Consider the following 22125-nt stretch of genomic DNA (forward strand, 5'->3'; position numbering starts at 1 on the left):
TTGTCCTTTCCTTAACAGAGGAGAGGAATGGGCTCACTTTCAGAGACATTTTTCAACTAAAAAAAGCACCCTGTGAGAAGAAAGTCCCCTCAATTGATCGAGGGGCTCCTAACCTATCCAGGATATAGAAACAACTCAATTATCATACATAATACTCAAAATAGAGAGCATCAGTTGCTTGTATTAGTTCCCAGTAATCTACGGTCTGTTCAGCATGACTGAACAATTCACTCTTCTTACGGCTTTAAACTGACTTTTAGGCCTCTTTTACATGGGCGAACTTAAATGTACATTCATACGATTGGCCTAGTTTGCCCGCAAACAGATGCACAGGGGTTCCATGAATTCTTGTGCAAACAATCCTATCCATGTCTATTGGGACACAGCCTCTGCTGCCAATTTGGCATCCGTGTGGATGCACATGCGTGTTCCTGACACTTACCCACACCAATGTCAAATTGGGAGCAGCAGCTGTGTTAGTGCACATACCGGGTCCTAGTAGACATGAATGGAACTGCCTACAGAAAGATGCATAAGACACCTATGCATCCCATGCAGGCAAATGTGGTCCTTCGCACGGATGTACGCTGTGTGCGCCCATGTGAATGAAGCCTTATTGCATATGTTCAGCAAAGTTGCTGACTGCACTGGCATACAGAGAGTCAGTAGAGGGATAATCCAAACACTTGTAAAACGAACACGTAAAATTCACAAAGAAAAGTTCAGGTAAACCGTACAATAACTTAATCTGTGTACACACTTTAAAATCACTATAAGTTCTTTTTTAACCCGGTTTTTAAAGAAACATACTGCTGATCACAGACAACACAAGTCCCGGCCTACAGTGGGAATTGGGACAGGCATTTTACAAGGTTGTGAGTGATGAGACAGCCAAAGATTAATAACTGTGGTATAATCATTCTTTCCTCTGCATTACCACTCGTTATCCTTTTGAGAATCAATTAATGCTGGAACAGCATGACAATAAAAGTTGCCGGAGCTAAGCAATGGTTCCAGCCGATTATTAAATTAGCCCTGAGAGACATTCTAAAGATAACATATTGGCAGAACAAGCTACTGGACATTTTGTAGTAGTCTGCTAGTGAAGTATTTAATGAGTCAGTGATGTCCTGCTATGGACCTCCAGTGCAGGCAGACGTGTTCCCAAAGTATGGGATGAACTAAAAAAAATTGTTATGTGCCCTTGCATTCCTCACACTGGTCTTAATAATAATAACAATCATAATAATATGTAAAGTGAAATATTTAGTGAAATCTCTCAAACAGTTTAGCCACTTTCCCATCTTTGGAAGAAGCCATGGGACATCAATTTGATACAACACACAGAAACCTGTTCATGCCAATCCGTCTGCCTTTTTCCAGGAGCTGTTCCACCAGCAAAAGTGGCAACCTCCTGGGCATAATCTCCAAATATCTACATTTAAAGAGAATATAGCGAGTATTATTATATTATAATTATGAGTTTTATGGCTTTGGAATCTGCCCACTGCCATCTGCTGTCAATTACAGGCAAAGCAGACCTGATTGGGAGCAACTCTCAGAGTTTCCCACTGGGTTCTGACCAAACTCAACTCAAATTCACAGATAATGCACCTGATGGGTGGGAAGAGCCTGATGGGGAACTCTGAGACTAGTTCCCCAACAGGTTTGCCTTGTCTGTGATTGACAGTGCACCACAGTGGGTGTATTCCAAAATTATAGATCCTCCCAATGTCATCTGCTCTCAATAAAAAATAAAGTCTCTCAGTTCCCCATCAGGCTCTGCCCACCTCCAATTTAAAATTCCTCTGCTATGTGCCTGTCGGTTTGGCTGGTGCAGTGGTGGGGGGAGAAAGTGCACTAAGAGGGTCCATCAGAGATAGTATTGACAGATTGGTGTACCCGTCTTTAATAGAAATACAGCCTGGTCAACTACCTGATAAAAGAGAGTGATTAGACAGTGAAGGTACAGTAGGAGACTGATATATTCATCACTTTTCTCTCTCCACCTGTCAGTGTGATTACCTGCAGAAACATTGCCAGCCTCTTAGTTACCCAATATGTGATTACAAAGGTTTGATACCAGGTCAAATTCTGGTACTTAAAAGTATATGTAAATCAAAGACAAAAACATAAATATAGCAGCTTATTAGTCATTATATGTGGTGGCTGCATTACAATACATTTTCCATGCTTTTTCAGTTTATTTTTTTATTTATTTTTATCTGGTGATCCTACTAGAAATGAAATTTCTGTCCTAAGGTGACAATGCTTGCTCACTGCACTGTAGCTATATCAGTGTAATGTTGTCTCCCTTTGAGAGGAAGTGTGTTTGGACTACAGAGCCACTACCACTTTCCTCAACCTCATAGCATGAGGATAGTGCTCTCTAGTCCACAGAGAGAACTAAGCAGGGAAAACAACGCTTGAGATAACACTACAGATTGCATAGGACAGCACTGTCTTTCTGTAAAGGTCAACATGCATTTTATGCACAGATATGTCATAATGGTAAATTTAGCGGACCAATAGGGAGCAAATAAAACATTTTTTTTTAAGGCTTACATATATACTTTAAGGAAATATTGGACAAAAAAAATGTTTATATGCAGAGCTGCACCAGATTTTGCACTCTTCGGTATTAGTAAATTACCTCATAGGAAGCAATAAAGCACAACCATTTTGTATTACCAGTGCTAAGGCTAGAAGCAGAACTTTTTCATGTAAAGATGAAATATGAGTCCTCTTTGTACACATACAGAATATTTCCATACATGGAAACAATGTTAACACAATATTACCCAAAATGATAAAACAGTTTAAATCAGTCTACTCTATTTAATGTGTATAAATACATTATCTTAAAAAAGTAGGAACCGCTTGCTTAGTATTGCACTAGAACAATATATGTTTGGTTTAATTCAAAAGAATAGCCTGATATATTACAATCAAGAAAAAGAAACAACATTTTTTTTCAACAACTCCTGTTTTCTATGCCAATCTCATAATTAGCCTAAATCTGCTTTACATTAATTTCCGATAATCTCTTGCACACACAAAAAAAATTATATAAAAAAAATAAAAATAAAATATACTTTCATTATATATATATATATATATATATATATATATATATATATATATATATATATATATATATATATATATATATATATATATATATATATATATATATATATATATATATATATATAATATATATATATATATATAATGAAAGTATTTTTTTTTTTTTTTTATATAATTTGTTTTGTGTAAAGATACATTTACACTTCAAGTGGCTTTTAGTGTATTAAGGTTCTTGCTCACCTGATGGGTCTTTTCTCCCTCTATCCCCCACTTCACCCTTGATCCCATTTCTCCTTCCTTCGCCCTTCTTCTACCTGACCCCCTTTATCCCCTTTCCCCATGAGCCTCCTCCTCTCTCTCCCTCTGCCCCACCTGCTTGTTTTTTTCCCCCCCCTATCATTTTTTTTGCTTAACCCCCCCCCCCCATCTTTGTTCCCTTCCTTTTCTGTTCCTGTAAAACAGAGATGTCCAATTTTTTGTTGTAAAACTGCATTTACACTTATTGAACACATGCGGCAGTGTCTCCTTACTGAACTTTTATAAGTTTTATCTTCCCATAGCAAAATCTGACACTTTTCACAATCACGCCTTATTCGTGTCATCAGTTTTCCACAGCACCTACTTTCGCGAGCAAATATTTATTAATGATGAAGCACACAAAGGGCAAAATTAGAACCAAAATATCTGTCATTGAAAATTCATTGAGAATTGCTACTACATCCATCGAAACAGATAGTTAGTTGATCAAAAACAGTGTCAAAGATCACACTAGTTTTATGTTGCCGTCTTTTACTTTTATAGTTAAAAAAAATTACAACAAAAAAAATTAAGTTTTTATATTATCTATATCAGTGATCCTTAAAGTGGTTGTATAGGTTCCTTTTTTCAAATAACAAACATATCAAACACTTCACTGTGCAGTTCGTTTTGCACAGTGTTGCCTCGATTCTGCTGTTCTGGGGTCCCTCTGCGGCTGTCTCGACTCCTCCCGCCTCAGATAACCCCCTCTGGGAAGCGCTGTCTCAAGGGGGTTACCTTGTGGGCGCGCTCCCGAGTCCTGCATTCAGCATCCATAGCTGCCAATTGCAGGACTCGGCCCCACCCCCCGCATCATTGGATTTGATTGACAGCAGCGCAAGCAAATGGCTGCGCTGCTATCAATCTATCCAATGAAGAGCCGAGGGCGAGCAAAGGAAGAGCACGTTGGCAACGCAGGACTTTCCAGGGCTCAGGTAAGTAAAACGGGGGGCCGGCGGATGTTTTTTCACCTTCATGCATAGAATGCATGAAGGTGAAAAAACGTGAACCTTTTTCTGCTCATTAGCTATCCTCATTGTTAGTGTATTTTATATTTGGCCCACGACAATTCCTCTTCTTTCAATGTGGCCCAGGAAGGTCAAAAGGTTGGACACCCCTACTGCAAAACATTGTGTTTTGTTTAGGTGGGTTTCTTCTTATATTGCCTTAATACCCCCTTTGGAGGGCCCATTCCTCTGGTGGTGACAGGTGTGTTCTATGGTCCCCTTTTCCTCCCTTATAATTATCACTATACCTTAGGCAGCTGGGTATTATAGCCTTGAGGTGATAGCCGAGGCCCCAATGCGGGCGTAAAGGGTCTTTAGAACAACATCCAGTTTGATGAGGGGGAGAATAAGGGGAGCCGTTTTTTTACCGGTTTGGGGAACCTTTTGGAAGGCAGTATAATCCTGTCTGAAACCTAGTTCTTTTGTAGTTTGATTTTCTATTTTCATGTGTTAAATGACTTCACAGCTTTGTACAGGACATGCTTCCCTTTCTGCTATAGTTTACCATTCGTACATATATCCTGTATACGTTCTTCTATAATCCATTACTTGTGAAGGGACTACAATAAACAGCTTATGGAAAAAAGAAAGTAGGGGGGAGAGCCTAGTCACGCAATGTGTCAAAGTTTTTTCTGCTGCATTTATGAATGGGCCGTGGTGTGGACTTTGCAGAGAATAACTGGAAACAGATAGCTCTTTGTTATAAATCAGCCCCAAAATCAATCTTTGCAGATGAAGCCCCTTTCAATTTCATTCATGCCTGTGACAGACTGGATGCTTTCTGTCTTACCTCTGTTTGGTCTGAGACATTGAGGATGAGTGCCCATAATTCACCACGGTGGGCTGTTGGGCATCCTTGGCGCACATACTGCTGAGCTGCAGCACTGTCATTTTCTTCTAGGACTAGAATTGAGAGAAACAAAACAAAGTAATTGTGTATTGCAACCCTTTTTCCTTGTTAATAGCCTGGATTATAGGTTTTAGGATAACATATCCAATATCGGTCCCATGTGTAATGTGCAATAAATACACACTGCTTTCCTAAATTCTCATAATACATTTGTAAATAAAGTATAAGCTTAACACACATTGGAAATGCATATACACTATATTTTACACGTCTTTACACGCACATGAACTTTACTGGCATCCCAGTCTTAGACCATAGGGTTCAACATTGAGTTGGCCAACCTTTTGCAGCTATCAACTCAGCTTCAACTCTTCTGGGAAGGCTGCCCACAAGCTTTAGGAGTGTTTCTATGGCAATATTTGTCCATTTGGCACTGGTGCACAGTCATGTTGGAACAGAAAGGGGCCATCCCCAAACTGTTCCCACAAAGGTGCATGAAATTGTCCAAAATGTCTGGTATGCTGACTCCTTAAGAGTTCCCTTGGCCAAGCCCAACCCCTGAAAAATAACTCCACACCATAATCCACCTCCACCAAATGATTTGGACCAGTGCACAAAGCAAGGTCCATAAAGACATGGATGAATGAGTTTGGGGTGGAGGAACTTGACTGGCCTGCACAGAGTCCTGACCTGTACCCGATAGAACACCTTTGGGATGAATTAGAGCGCAGACTGTGAGCCAGGCCTTCTCGTCCAATGTCGTTTTTCGGGTTGTAAAAAATTATTGTGTATGGGCTTTAACGACGTGAAAAACCTGCGCCTGCTCAGAAGCAAGTTAGGAGATGGGAGCGCTCGTTCTGCTTGTTCTGGTAACTACCGTTCGTAATGGGGTAAGCACATTCATCACGCTGTAACAGACAAAAAAGCGTGAATCGTCTTTTACTAACACAAAATCATCTAAAGCAGCCCAAAGGGTGGCGTCATCCAAATAGAACTTCCCCTTTATAGTGCCGTCGTACGTGTTGTTGCTAGAGCATTTTTTTTTTTAACGATCGTGTGTAGGCAAGGACGTTTTAATGATGAAGTTGAAAAATTTTCAAGAGCCTGAAAAACGTCGTTTTTTATAACCCGAAAAATTATCGTGTGTACGCGGCATTAGATTCAAGGCCCTGTGCAAAGCATAAAAAGCCTGACTAGCTTTCTCTCCTCGTCTGGATGCTAATGTGTAGATGAGTACAGAAAGATCTTGAAAGCAAGGTAGAATCAGGTACTGTCATTTAAAAGGGAACCCATTATGACTTTAGAAATGGGTGCTGCCAATGCTTACATTCTCCTGAAAATGCTAATTGAATGACTATTGTGCCGATTAACCAGTCTTTTTTTTTTTTTCATTTTAAAAGAAGTTTATTAAAGATCATCATTGTACAATTTAGTTTCTCTGGAGCAAGAAGAATACAGTCTTAATACCTTCCAAGTCACTAACCATTAACCAGTCTGCAGATCAGAAAAGACAGCTCTGCAAACTTGTCCTGTAAAGTGGCTCAGTATTTGCCCTTGACAAACTAGATCATATAGGTTGATACATTTGGTCAGTCAATTGACTTTCTAAAATTATAGGCTTTAATTGTGCTTTATTAATGAGAATCATAATGAAAAAAATTATAAATAATAAACATAAAATTAAACATACTTTCCTAAATGTACATAATATAACTGAGTACTAAGATTTGTAGGTAAAGTTGATCCAGGGTAAATCCGATTGCCTCTCGGGGGATCAGGAAGGAATTTTTTCCCCTGCTGTAGCAAATTGGATCATGCTCTGCTGGGGTTTTTTTTTTCTTCCTCTGGATCAACTGTGGGTATGGAGTTGGGTGTATGGGATTGTACTACGTTTTTATTTTTTGTGGTTGAACTGGATGGACTTGTATCTTTTTTCAACCTGACTAACTATGTAACAATTGTACAGTCTCCCTCCCCACCAACAGCTGTCATAAAGGAGATGTCACTACAGATGACATGCTGTGTTAAAAAAGGTCAAACTGTCTAAGGCCCCATACACACGATAGAATTTATCCGCGAATACGGTCCAGCGGACCGTTTCCGCGGATAAAGCCTCTCGAGGATTTCGGCGGATTTTCATGTGATGGAGTGTACACACCATCGCATTGAAATCCGCACCGAAATCCTCTGGCGATGACGCGTCGCGCCGTCGCCGCGATTATGACGCGGCGACGTGCGCGACGCTGTCATATAAGGAATTCCACGCATGCGTCTAATCATTGCGATGCATGCGGGGGATCCCTTCGGACGGATGGATCCGGTGAGTCTATACAGACCAGCGGATCCATCCGTTGGGATGGACTCCAGCAGATGGATATGTTCTGCATGTCAGCGAATATTCGATCTGCTGGAATCCATCCCAGGGGAGATATATCCGCGGAAACAGATCCGCTGGCGTGTACACACCATAGGATCTATCCGCTGAAACCCATTTGCTGGGATTTATCTGCGGATGGATTCTATGGTGTGTACGGGGCCTTAGATGTGACAATATTCCATGAATACATAATATGACTTGCAATAAGAACAGCAATTAAAAGATTAACTGAGAGACTCCGGGATGGCGTGGTGCACGTGACGCACGCACGCCGGAGGGAGGAGCTGCAAGCGCCACGGGTCTGACCCTCGAGGCTGCGAGGGATGGAGGGACCCGGCGGTGTTCCAGCGACGGCGGATGCCTCGCAGGGAAGGGGATCATCGAGCGGGTAGTCCGTTCACCCAGCAGCCCACGCTGACCTCCTCCGCTCTCCGGAAATCTTCTCTCGTCCTCCGCCCCCCCCACCGTCCCCCCCCCGGCAGCAGGGGAAGCTCACCAGGAGGGAACAGCTGAGAGGCTTCCAGCTTCAAGCTGGGGGACGTTGGTTGGCTGCCCGCCCCCCCCCCTCCTGCTCGGATTAGATCCCTGGAAACCCAGGCTCCAGGAGGAACAAAGGAAAGGGTAAAAACAAAAGTTTCCTTTGCAAAGAAGACCAGCGAATAAGGTAATATTAACCCTTTTGTCTTTGGTATATGACCCTGTGAAGGCAGCATGTGGATCTGGACCTAGCCCAAGCAGCGGAGACAGGGTGAGAAAGTTGAACTTAGCTATTTACCCTATGTGTTACACTTCAAACGACATAAAAGTGACTTGCAAACTTGGTTTTTCCTTTTTTTCTTATATATACCTTTTCTCAATATATTCCCCAAGAGTTTAAACGCTGATGGTTTAAAAAAAATTTCAGCCCTGTTTGACGTGGAATTTAACGCGGTCACATAGTGGTTAAATACTAGACACCCTGGTGTCACTGTATCTACCTCTGTTAAAAAATATATATAGCCCTGTTAGACGTGGACTTCAATGTGGTTACTTAGCGGTTAAATATCAGACACCCTGGTGTCACCGTACCTACCTCTGCTAAAAACTATATATATTTAAAAAAAAAAAAAACATGTAGGGCACCCAGGGTTGGGAGCTTGGCACTAGATATAGTAGACAAACATCAGAGGCTTACATTAATCTCACTAAATATGCATAATGCTCTGATTAAGCTTGGCTGTCTACCAAAAACAAAAGAATATGATTAAGGAAAAGAAAAATTTCCTATACTAGAGGAGCATAAGAATCTATGCCCTATAGGTTTGCATACCACACGCACCTATAGGAACCGCCACTTAGGTGTTAGCTGGCAAGTCCTAGTCACCCAGGAGATACCCCACTTACCTCCGCAGACCTCTACGAAATTACTGGGGGACTTGATCGGCATACAAGAGACAAAATCAGAGAAATATATATATTTTTTTTTTTTTTTTTTTTTTATATTTTTTTTTTTACCCCCCCCATCGGGCCAGGCCCGGAATGTTGGACTGACGCGCTGGAAAGCCCGAGGGACATTTAGTAACCTAAGAGCAGAGGTAAACAACAGGGCACAGGGCGTAACAGCCCAATTGATTTTGTGGTTTCGGGTTATTACAGAAGGAGAAAGGAGGGGTCCTATAAGAGAGGAGAGAAGAGATAAGAAAAAGAAGGAAATAAGTGGCATATAAGGGGGAGAAGGAGATATAGCCCCCCTACTCGGCCTGTTGTTGCGCCGTTGCGGAAAGATTGCTGGATCCCTATTGAAGACGATCCCTAAAGAAGGCTGGTTCAAACGGGGGTAGTATTACCTTTGTTGTAAAACGTACGCAACCCCTCCCTTATGAGTTTACCCTAATGTATGTGGGAAATTAAAGAAATACTCAACTTTTAAGGTCGTCCGGAATTGCTGGGTCAAAACATCTTTCCTTTGCTTCTTTTTTTTTTTTTTTCTTCTCAAACTGGGGAAACGCATCAGACAGACAAAAAAATATAATATGAACAGGTCAACTAGGGGGGCGGCCCCGAAAATCCCTAAAGAGACCTCCTCCACAAGTACGATCAGACATTACATGACTCCGGACGGGAGTACCAAGAGCCCAGGTCAGTTAAAAAAGATGGAAAAATCAGGGACAATGAAAAAGGGAGCGGGGGAGGTGGCCACCCCAATTGCTGACATTTCAATTGAATCAGAACAAGCAACCAGTCAAATGCATGACATCAGCCGGGAGTCTCACGTTCCCACTATGGGAGAAATGGAGGCCATGTTAAGGAGGTTGGAGAATGTAATAAGAGAGGAAATCGGCACATTAAGAACGGATTTACATCACGTGTTAGAACGAATAGAGGAAGCCGAGAAAAAGATTGAAAAGCAGGACCTTGACCTTATTGAAATAAAAAACCAACATCTGTCGTTGAAACATAACCAGAGGTGGTTGCAATATCGAATAGAAGACCAAGAGAACCGTAACAGAAGGCAGAACTTAAGAATACGTTCTATTAAGGAGGAGAAGGGCGAAGACCTGAGAAAAATTCTCGATGACCTGCTCCTCCCCCTCCTCGAAAAAGCCTCGGAGGGTCCCCTCAAACTAGAACGGGTCCATAGGGTGGGAAAGATCAGAGAGGGAGGAGGAAATTGGCATAGGGATATTATTGCTAGGTTCAGACATTTTGAACATAAAGAGGAGATTTGGCGAAAACTGAGAAAAAAACCGCCGATATCATATGCTGGGACTGAGATTCAGATCTTCTCGGACCTGGCATGGGAAACCCTGGCCAGGAGAAGACACCAAAAACCCTTATTGGAACAGATGCGTGCACGTAATATTAATTACCAGTGGGGATTCCCGGCCTGCTTGATAGGCCATAAGGAAGGGGTGTCAGCTAAATTAATATTTCCAGAGGACCTGGCGGGATTTTGCCGTAAATTCGATATGCCTGTGGTGGACTTGCCCGGATGGGAGGAATAGCTAGTAGAAAGACGCTTGACCCCCAGGGTGGTCCTGGGGGATGGGTCCTTGGGGATACTATCCGGTATTGGGGGGAGGGGGTGGGGTAGGGGGGGGATGAGTGGAGGGAGGAGGGGGGAGGGCAGATCCGTTACCCCACCCACTAAAGATCAAGTCCCCGGAATTTCGGGAGAAAAGAGGGTGGGAGGGGCGTAGAGGAGCTCCACCTCAGCCATAGAAGCCGATGGGTAGGGGGTACCAAGGATCCCTTCGGTTCAGAGGCGAGGTATTGGCCTGAGTAGGGGGGGAGGGAAAGGGAGAGAGGAGGGTGGGGGATGGGGAAGGGAAAAGGGAACTTGGCTCCCAAGGAATCTCACGGACAGATCATCAAGAAATGATCAAGGCATAGAATAATGACTGAAGTAAAATTTCTATCCTACAATGTTAAGGGTTTGAACTCAGCAGTTAAAAGACTCAAGGTCCTCGCAGAGATTGAACAACTTAAAGCGGATGTCGTGTTTATTCAGGAATCCCATTTAACCATAGAGGCGAATATTAAGCTTTTTTCATCCGCATATCCCACTTGGTTTTATGGTGATTCTATCTCGAAACGCGCTAGGGGCGTGGCAATTGGGTTCTCAAGGGGGTTTGGATTTACCCTAGAGGCAAGGAAGACAGACCCAGAAGGGAGATTTATATTCCTTAGGGTAAGGATTGACAACATTGTCTATACCTTAGCAAACATCTACGCCCCAAATGTTCATCAAACCCAATACTTAGGGAAAATTCTGGGAAAGTTAAAAGACTTCGCCGAGGGTTACACGATCCTGATGGGGGACTTAAATTTCGTCCTGGATCCGAAAGAGGATAGTACGTTCCGTGGGAGGGAGACAAAAAATGGGCCTCTACAAAGAATTAAACAAAAGATTCATGACCACCAATTAGTCGATGCCTGGCGGATTCTTCATCCTAAAGAACATGACTACACGTTTTACTCCCCCCCCCACGGAACGTATTCCAGAATCGACTACATCTTGGCGGATCACAGGCTTCTGGACTCTATAACGGAAACGGACATAGGAATTATGACGGTGTCAGATCACGCGCCAATCTCTATGAAAATTAAATTGTCCACACAAAAGAGACAGAGGCCGGTGTGGCGCCTGGATGATAGCCTGATTCGCGATGAAGGAGGGGCAAGCAGGGTGGAGGAGGAATTAAAACAATTCTTCCTCATTAACGATACAGAAGGGATAACCAGCGCAACCCTGTGGGAGACACACAAAGCCTACATTAGAGGAATTCTAATTGCGGAGGGCATTAAAAAAAAAAAAGAGCTGAAAAGTAAAGCAAACACCCTGACTAAAGAGATAGAGACATTAGAACGCGAACATAAAGCACAGGGATTAAAAGAAACATACCTCAACTTAACAATAAAGAGGGACGCCCTCAAGGAGACCATGGAACAGGAAGCGAGAAATAAACTTAACTGTATCTCTAAAGAGAGATACGTATGGGGTAACAAACCAAGCAAGCAACTAGCTAAAATGGCTCAAAAAAAGAAAGCTAGAAACTATATCGAAAAAATAAAAAGGAAAGACGGGAACATGGTGCACGCAAATAGAGAAATAGCGGATACTTTTAAAAATTATTATGAGGAACTTTATACACTAAAAAATCCAGGGTGGCAGGCAGGGGAAAGGGAGGGGAAGATCCGAGAATTTCTAGACAGGGCAGGACTTCCTAGTTTAGAGGAGATGGAAAGTTTAAATATGGACCGCCCCATAACTGAAGAAGAAATAAAAGAAGCTCTAAATTCCACCACGGGGGGTAAAAGCCCGGGGCCGGATGGGTTTTCCCCCCAGTATTATAAGAGATTTAGCAATATCTTGATCCCAAAGATGTGCAAATACTTCAACGGGCTAGGATCTGAATTTGAAATCAGCAGGGATGCTACTGCAGCTATGGTCGCAATAATTTTAAAGGAAGGGAAAGATAGCTCTCTCTGTTCGGCGTACAGACCTATCTCTTTGTTAAATTCAGACATTAAGCTCTTTGCCAAGATTCTGGCGGGGCGATTAAAAGGGGCCATGCACGTTTTGATTCACCCCGACCAGGTAGGATTTGTGCCCAACAGAGAGGGCAAAGATAATAGTCTCAGGGCTATCCTCCTGCTTCAGACCATAAGGCAGAATGGGCCCCCAGGTCTATTCCTGTCAGTTGATGCTGAAAAAGCTTTTGACAGGGTAGACTGGGGGCTCATGATGGAGACTCTCAATGCAATGGGAATAGGAAAAAGGATGTCCCGCTGGATTAAGACACTTTACCATCACCCTTCAGCAAAAAAAAAAATTAATGGGACACTATCGGACCCCTTCGAGATGAAAAATGGGACAAGGCAGGGATGCCCCCTGTCCCCCCTCCTTTTTATTCTTTCTTTAGAGCCTCTGTTGTCTACTATTCGTAACGACCCTGACATTAATGGAGTCAGAGTAGAAGGGGAGGAACATAAATTATCGGCTTTTGCCGACGATATTTTGTTTTATCTAACCAATCCGGCCAAATCTATCCCAAAGCTTTCCAAAGTGTTGCAACAATATGGTGCCATTTCTAATTTTAAAATTAACGAAACTAAATCTGAAATTCTGAATATTAATTTAAACAAAAAGGAGGTGAGTCGGGTCAAGGAGATCTGTGTGTTCCCCTGGACCAAAGAATTAAAGTATCTAGGAGTCAAACTGGCCAATACAACCCAGAAGATGTACAAAATAAATTATATTCCCTTACTAAATGAGATCAAGAGCGAATTAAAAAGAACGGTTAATAAACCCATTTCGTGGATCGGACGCATTAATATGCTGAAGATGGTTGTAGTCCCAAAAATTCTTTATAAATTTTTATTACTCCCCATAACACTCCCTCAGCAATTTTTGAGAATTCTTAATTCCTGGTTACTAAACTATGTCTGGAAAAATAAGAAGCATAGAATATCCCTCTCTATCCTAAAACAGGGTAAGCCACTCGGCGGTCTGGCAGTTCCGGATATTAAAAGTTACTATAAGGCGGCGGTTTTAGCACGTGCGGTAGAATGGGCACGGGATAGGAAGGATAAAAGGTGGGTGCAAATTGAGAAAGCACTAACTAGTAAATATTTGAATAATATTATTTGGATCCCTGCACAACACAGAGCACTAGACCACAAAACACATGATTTAACACGGGACACTTTAAGAATGTGGGACAAGACCCTGACACAAATAGAGGGTAAATTTAATTCCCCATTAATGAACCTTAAAGAAAATCCTTACTTCGCACCAGGGGAAAATAAAATTGGAGGGAATTGGATTAAGGTTGACACGGTATATTTAGGGGATATTATTAAAGAGGGAGAGATAATGACCTATGAAGATCTGAGATCCAAAACGGATTTTTGGAACTTGGATAGGTGGCATTACTCCCAGTTGTATCACTTTGTGAGGCACCTCCCCCGTCCATTACGGACGGAGGCGGAACTTACTCCACTCGAGAAGATTTGTAAATCTAAGAATACTAAGGGCACTATCACTAAATTATATGGATTATTGGTAAAGATAGGTTCACGGAGCGAAGCACCCTTTATAGGCAAATGGGAAAGGGAGTTAGGAATCACAAGAGGGACAAACAGTTATAAGAGGATTATGCATCTTACCCATTCATCCGCAATTGACATACGAACCGCCGAAACTAATTATAAGTGTATCTCAGGGTGGTATATTACACCAGACAAAGCAAATAAATATAAAGCAGATCAGACCGCAGAGTGTTGGCGGGGCTGCTCTGAAAGAGGCACGATGGCCCATCTTTGGTGGTTATGCCCAAAAATACAAACTTACTGGGACATAATTTTGAGTCAAATTAAAGTTATTACGGGTAAAGATTTAAAGAAAGACCCCTGGGTCGTGCTCTTTCATTGTAGCCAAGAGGGGAAAAAAAAATATAAGCAGTCTTTAATTCCTCATCTTCTAAACGCCGCTAAGAAACTTATACCCAAAAAGTGGCAGGAGACGGAAAGTCCACATGTTTGGAACTGGATAGATGAAGTGGAGGAAACGTACAGGCTGGAAGAGTTAAAAGATAGTCACCTAGAGACGAGTGGCGGACATAGGGAAAAATGGGAAAAATGGAGGGAGTATAAAAAAACATGGAGTTATGCAGAAAGAGTTAGGGTATGCTACTAACAAGCCATGGGCCGGCAACATGGAAATTATAACACCTCCCAGGCTAGGGTCGCTCCCTAGAGCGAGTCACATACTATTCATGATCAATGAACGCTAAAGATTGTTTTAGTTTGCGAAGGAAAAGTTTGGAGATTCCTGGGAGCCAAGAGGGGGGGGGGGGGGGCGTTAAATAATATAGGGCCACAATGCCAAGCTATTGTAATGACCCATTCCCGCTATTATTATAGTGTTGGCCTATATTTAAAAAAAAAAAAAAAAAACATAAGGTGCACAGTAAATATACCACTCATGATGCAAACCACAAAATGAGACGTAAGACGCATCAAACCATGAGCCGGTCTCTAGATTTGGAAAAAGCTGAGGTGGAAAAAAAAAAAAAAAAAAAAAAAAAAAAGATTAACTGAAAACTTTGCAGACAGCAAAATAAATGAAGCTTCACCCCAGGACATATGCATGAACTCCAAAAGAGAACATCATTTGATGGCTCTCTGCTGATCCTTCAATTGTCAGTAGTGTGCTTTATTTCTTTCATTTCATTTGTTGATTTCTTATTACAGATATTATAAGCAGCAGTTTATATATAAAACTTTGCAAATAAATGTAGCAAAATACCCAGGAGACAATTCTACAAGACAAAGGACAAAGCAATGAATATTACTTACTTTTCTTTCCAATGCGGAAGTGTTCATTTTCAAACAACTCTTAAAATGAAAGCAATAAAAATGTAATTACATTTGGGTCTCTCGTTACATTCTGTATAACTCAACTGTAATCAAGAATTAAACCAACATGTCACCAAATTTACGGTTGAATTTTTTTGATTACATTGATACAAAGAGAATCCTCTTGGAAAGCCCTGAGGAGCTTCGGATTAACAAAACACAAAACACAACTTGTAATTACATTTTAAAACTGAACTTCAGACAAACAGCTAAATACAGATAATATAAATGTATGATAAATCTTTTATCTGTCATAGTATTTTTATTTCTAGTCAGTCACCCAGTTCAAAAACTTTCACAGCTCTTACACACAGCACAGTCCTGTCTGCCAGTTAAATAACTTTCACAGGTCTTGTCCCTGCCCAGGTCTGTGAGTGGTCAGTGAAAGGAGAAGCAGCAGACTAAAAAGCACAAAGGGGTGGGACTTGTGCCACTCAATGGATTTCAATACTTTATTTTCCTGTTTCTTATCCATTGAGGGACAGTTGAATTCAGAAGCCATTATGATATCCAAAAACAGTCCAACTGCGGCTTGTGCAACAGCCACAACAGGTCCATAAAATGGAACTGTAAGATGTCTGCAATTCAAAACTACCTAAAGGACCAATACCGAATCTGAGCAAGATGTGAACAATCTCCCTGCAAGACAGGGAAACGGCCAACGACCAAAAGAAGGCCACAGAGGATCAACCTAATGCTCAAGAGCAGGACATAAGAAATCACTGCCAAGAGGATTGATTCCATTCCAAGGAACACTGAGCCACATGCCTCTGCCTCGTACACATGACTGGTTTTCCTAGCAGGAAAACTGCCATGAGAGCTTTTGACCGGGAATCCCAGCTGTGTGTATGCTCCATTGCAGTTTTCCCGACAGGAAAACTGCGGGAAAAAAGAGAGAACGTGTCTTGTTTTTTTCCGCCGGGATTTCCGGCGAACTTCATGCCGTCGGGAAAACTGGTCGTGTGTATGCTTTCCCGAGGGGGAAAAAAACGTGCATACTCAGAATCAAGTATAAAACGGGAGCGCAAGTTCTGGTAAAACTAGTTTTCGGAATGGAGATGGCACATTCGTCGCGCTGTAACAGACTGAAAAGCACGAAGACTGAAAAGTGCAAATCGTCTCTCACCAAACTTTTACCAACACGAGGATCAGCAAAATCAGCCCAAAGGGTGGCGCAGTTTGAATGGAACTTCCCCTTTATAGTCCAGTCGTATGTGGTGTATGTCATAGCGCTTTGGACGGGCAGTATTTGGCCTAAACGTGTGTATGCAAGGCAGGCTTGAGAGGAATCCCATCAGGAAAAACTTTGTTTTTTCCTGCTGAGAAAAACGATTGTGTGTATGAGGCATCACCAGCAATAGGCTGTGAAACCAAAAGCAGGTGGAACAACATAAATACCCGATAAAAAAAAAAAAAAGACACAGAACAACATGATGTGGTCAACACAAAAAAACACTAGGACAAGTCCTCAGGAGTTCCTCAGTTGTTCCCTTGGACAAAAACAGACCCACAATGGTAGACCAGACAGTCTACATGTGAAGGGCCAGGCCTTACGCCCTCAATTCTTACGATTCGGGGAAGGAAGTTTCCATAATAGGAATCAAGATGCCTAGCCTGGAAACTAAATTTTGGAAGCAAGATATTCAAGAATGTGAGAAAGCACCACCACGTATTATCCCAAGAGCATAGCAAAGTCACCTCTGTGAATGGCAGAGGATTCAAGGGTACTAAATCTGAAGTCAACCAGACTGAAAAAGGTGGTAGGTTGCAGAAGAGGCACCCTACAAAGTAATGGAAAGCATACAGCAAACCTAAACTGATGCAAGAGAACACCAGGAGACTGTAAAACTATCCATCAGGAGGAGTCTGTGGGGACTGACAAAGTCTGCAGAAGCAGGTCCTGCCTAACTTTAATCACAGAACATGGGGCCAGATTCAGGTAGAAGTGCGGCGGCGTAACGTATCGTAGATACATTACACCGCCGCAAGTTTTCATCGCAAGTGCCTGATTCACAGAGCACTTGCAATGAAAACCTACTGCCCATGCTCCGTTTCGGAATTCCCGCCGTGCTTTGCGCGAAGTGACGTCATTTTTTCGAACAGCGATGTGCGTAGCGTACTTCCGTATTCCCGGACGTCTTGAATTTTTAAATTTCGACGCGGGAACGACAGCCATACTTTATACAGCACATACGTGTTCTGTGTAAAGTTAAGGCACCCAAAACGACGACTAACTTTGCAATGGGAAACTAGACTAGCGGTGACGTAGCAAACCGTCGTGGATCGCCGTAACTCCTAATTTGCATACCCGACGCTGGTTTATGACGCGAACTCCCCCCAGCAGCGGCCGCGGTACTGCATCCTAAGATCCGACAGTGTAAAACAATTACACCTGTCGGATCTTAGGGATATCTATGCATAACTGATTCTATGAATCAGTCGCATAGATACTCTGAGAGATACGACGGAGTATCTGAGATACTCCGTCGTATCTCAGCTGTGAATCTGGCCCATGGTTCTTAAAATTTCCTGACCTGCTCTAGTCTAGAGAAGTATACATTATTGTGGAGCAAGAAACAGGAATTTAGCTATACTGCTAAGAATAGCACCGATGAAGGGCTCTCGAGAAACAGAAAGACTCCTCTTAAAATGATTAGGTCCAATGAGGTCCTCCAGATATACTCTATCCCCAACAGGGAGCACACATTCGGCATGAAAACAACGTGTTCTGCCTGTTGACAAACCAGAGGGCACCAAGCCCTCTAGCAATGACTTCTGTTTGCCAGGCAGGAGATTAGGTTCAGCCTGGTGTACAAACCTCTCTCTTTGGGGTGGGGACAGCCAGATGTCAATGCCTTGATTCCAGGGAAGGCAAGATGGCCGAGAGTAGAACGATCAACGCTATCCATCATAGAGACCAGGCCATTGCAGCGCCTCAAAAACAGTAAAATGAGCCGTAGTCCTGGTTTTATTTAAGGGTCCAGGGGTTTCAGAGACAGATTCTGCAGGGAATGCCACTGGGGAACACTTAGAGCCTCTGCAGGTAAAATAAACCTGTAGCCGAGTACAAACACCTGGGAAGTACTTAATGGTCATAGAGGTCCCTGTGGACATGGGGGAGGCCTCAAGAGATAAAGAGGACTCCATCATATTAGGGGTCACAGGTTACAGATTATAGGTGCCAGTTCCTTCTGGAGATACAGAGTAAACATCTCCAGAACCACTAGAGAACTATAGGCTGAGGTCACCTATGGCAATGGGACTGTCCTCTGTGTGTCTTAGAAAAGACATTGTATTCCTACAGCACTAATGCACCTAAGTGAGGTAAGGCCTCAGGTATTTAAAACTCCAGCAGCTGGTGCTCATGGGAGTTTCAGGTAGCCGTAGGTGACAAGGTTATCGTAGGCAGGCAGTGAAAACAAACCAGGGAGATTCATGTGGTGCTTGAGCAGGAACAATAGCAGATGTTGCTTCTTCCAGGAGGAATAGCAAGAAAAGAGTGAAAACGCCTGTGCTCCCCCAGCAGATGACATCAGCGCTCAGTCCATCAGCCTTAACCCTTACTGTGGTAAAACCTGTAGTGGCTAGAAATCTGAAAGTCCGGAAGTGCACACAGTGAGGCAAGCAATGATGCTTTAGCCTGGGGTTGTGTCACAGTTCTGGACCTGGAAAGAGCTTGGCAACTAACCAACGCAGTACATTAAGGTCTGGACATGCCACAGGGTAGAGCCCAGTCCCAGGTCACATTACAGGCTATACCAACATATGGTGGGGTCTGGGTATGTCCTCCAAAACTAGGCTGAGAAAATGTTCATCTGTATAACTGCTAAACAGAAACTAGCTCAAGCAGCAGTGTAGCAAGGAACCTTAACTGCAGTGACTTAGGAAAAAAAACCTTCACAAACCAAGAAAGACTAGAAAAAAAAAATTGACTTTTCTGCAGAGTTCAACAAAAGGCATCCAACCTCATAGGACACTAGCAAAAAATGAGGCATGCTGGGGAAAGGACATGCTATACATGGGCTGGCTGAACTTTTGTTTTCCTGAAGTTCAGGTTTTTATAGTGTACATCCAGGGAAAAGTTTTTGGATAGAAAGTGTAAGCATAAGAAACGGTTTTATTTTCCTGATGCTCTGCTCACTAACGATGATGTTTTTACCAGCGATAAAAACGTTATTTTTGGTCACATTTGGGAAGGCTAAAGTGTCTGTCAGCTTTTTATGCCTATATCCGTGTCTGGTTAAACCATGGTCAACCAAGAAAGAGTGTGAGGCACAAATCTCTTTAATTGAGCCCTGTACTGCAATACATCCAAACAAAGATTCCAACCTTTCCTCACACACTATATAAAACACATTCTCACATCATCCAAAACTAAGAGAAAAAGTGTTCTGTGATGGATATATACTCAATTATATAATACACAAGGTTCTGCAGAAAGCCACTGTATTTTTAACTCTTGTAGTGATCAGCATAATCAGCCAAAAAATGGAAGACAGAGACATCACATCACAAACCAGTGTTGCATAAACATATAGAAGTGGCATTTTACACCTTGACTGCAAGATTTTTCACTTTATCTAAAAACGGGAGGCAATGCCCACTTACAAAAATCAATCAATAATGATTGTTGAATGCCCATGAAAGTGTCCAATCACAGCTGATCACGCTGCAAACAGGAAAAGCTGTGTATCGGCTTTCCCTCACTCGTGTCTGACAGATGCGAGTAGAGAAGAGCTGATCGGCTGCTCTCCTGATAGTGGGGTCTGAATGATTATCAGCGCAGCCCCCCCGAGGATGCCCATCAAGGACCACCAGGGATGCCACCAGGATTAGCCACCACTGATGACCACCAGGTATGCCACTCATGGCCACCAGGGATGCCAATGTGTGCCATTCAGCAATGCCTGTCAGTGCCTCCACAGCAGTGATGCCCATCAGTGCCATCTATCAGTGTCCATCAGTGCCCATCAGTGCCACCTATCAGTGCTCAGCCATGCCCACCAGTGCCACCTATCAGTACCCAGAGTAGCCTTTCAGTGCCCATCAGTGTCGCCCATCTGTGCCGCCTATAAGTGCCAATCTGTGCCGCCTATAAGTGATGCATATCAGTGCCCATCAGTGCCATTCATCAGTGTCCATCAGTGCCACCTTATCAGTGCCCATCAGCGAAGTAGAAAGCGTACTTATTTACATTTTATAACAGAAATCTCAGCATTTTCAGTCTTTTTTTATTTGTTTTGCAAAAAATAAAACCCCCAGAGGTGATCAAATACCACCAAAAAAAGTTCTATTTGAGGGAACAAAATTATAAAAATTTTGGTTTGGGTACAGTGTAGCATGACCACGCAATTGTCATTTAAACAGCGACAGTGCTGAAAGCTGAAAATTGGCCTGGGCAGGAAGGGGGGAAAGTGCCTGGTATGGAAGTGGTTAAGGGAGCATTACTATTGAAATTAATGGGGACCGCTGATGGCTCATGAAAGTGATATGCTGCTTGATTTTAAATACAACACAATGCTACAACTCCTGTGTTGCGGGTACATATATGTTATAATATTCTAGGAGCCATCAAGTAAATTAGTGGCACAATTAGTCACACATTAGGCTGCCCCTCATTCAGATAAGGCCCCTTGCACACTGGGGCGTTTTTCATGCGGTACAGCGCTAAAAATAGCGCTGCTATACCGCATGAAAAATCATGCCCTGTAGTGTTCAATGTGAAACCCCGAAGGCTTTCACATTGAAGCGGTGCGCTAGCAGGAGCGCACCAAAAGTCCTGCTAGCCGCATCTTTACCGCGGTATAGGAGCGGTGTGTTCACCGCTCCTATACCGCGCCTTCCCATTGAAATCAATGGGAAAGCGCGGTAATACCGCCCGCAACGCTGGCGGTATTAACCCTTCTTCGGCCGCTAGCGGGGGTTAAAACCTCACCGCTAGCGCCCGAATATCGCGGTAAATACGACGGTATAGCCGCGCTACAAATAGCGCGGCTATACCGTCACCGCGGCTGCACGCCTCAGTGTGAAAGCAGCCTAAGTCTCTGCAAAAGGTTGACTGTGAATTTGCGACCTGTGCGTCTGTATTCCTGGGCACCAAATGTGACAATTTAAAAAGTTTTAAGAGATTTATCATTGAAAATCAGAGGCAAGAGACCTACCTGGTGGGACCGGCGAAGAGTCATCCACTCCTAGCTGACCTGTGTTTAAATTAAGTTCCCCAAAGAATTCTCTCTAGAGGTAAAAGAAAAATCATAACATTTTACCTGGGAAATATACAGTCTTGTAATTCATCTAACACAATAGTTTAATATTTTTTTTATCCCTGGTATTTATATAATGCCGACAATTTATTCAGCACTTAACACACTGTACATTCACATATAAAGCGACACTAAAATCATTATTTTTTAAATAAAATATCAAGTATACCATGGTTCTCTGGCTTTTTTTGTCCTGTGACGCTCCCTATCCTGCACTCATGCACCTCACAGCTACAGTGAGCAGTGCAATTATTCATTATTTCTGGTCACATGCTCTGCTCTATGCATACTACAATTCCCATAGTGCTGAATTTGTCTGCCCAAATTTAGTCCATTTTG

General features: G+C 42.7%; 1 protein-coding gene across 1 annotated transcript in view; it reads right to left on the reverse strand.

Moving 5' to 3' along the window:
* The window catches only part of TBC1D19 (TBC1 domain family member 19), a 217393-nt gene that overhangs the window by 109773 nt on the left and 85495 nt on the right, over window positions 1-22125 (reverse strand). Inside the window, exons 9-11 of the mRNA XM_040335157.1 lie at window positions 21685-21757; window positions 15464-15502; window positions 5185-5297 (exon numbers count right to left, since the gene is read on the reverse strand). Of these exons, the coding sequence (XP_040191091.1) occupies window positions 5185-5297; window positions 15464-15502; window positions 21685-21757 (225 nt within the window). The remainder of the gene's footprint in view (window positions 1-5184; window positions 5298-15463; window positions 15503-21684; window positions 21758-22125) is intronic.

Source organism: Rana temporaria, chromosome 1, assembly GCF_905171775.1.
Source record: "Rana temporaria chromosome 1, aRanTem1.1, whole genome shotgun sequence".
NCBI classification, from domain to species: Eukaryota; Metazoa; Chordata; class Amphibia; order Anura; family Ranidae; genus Rana; species Rana temporaria.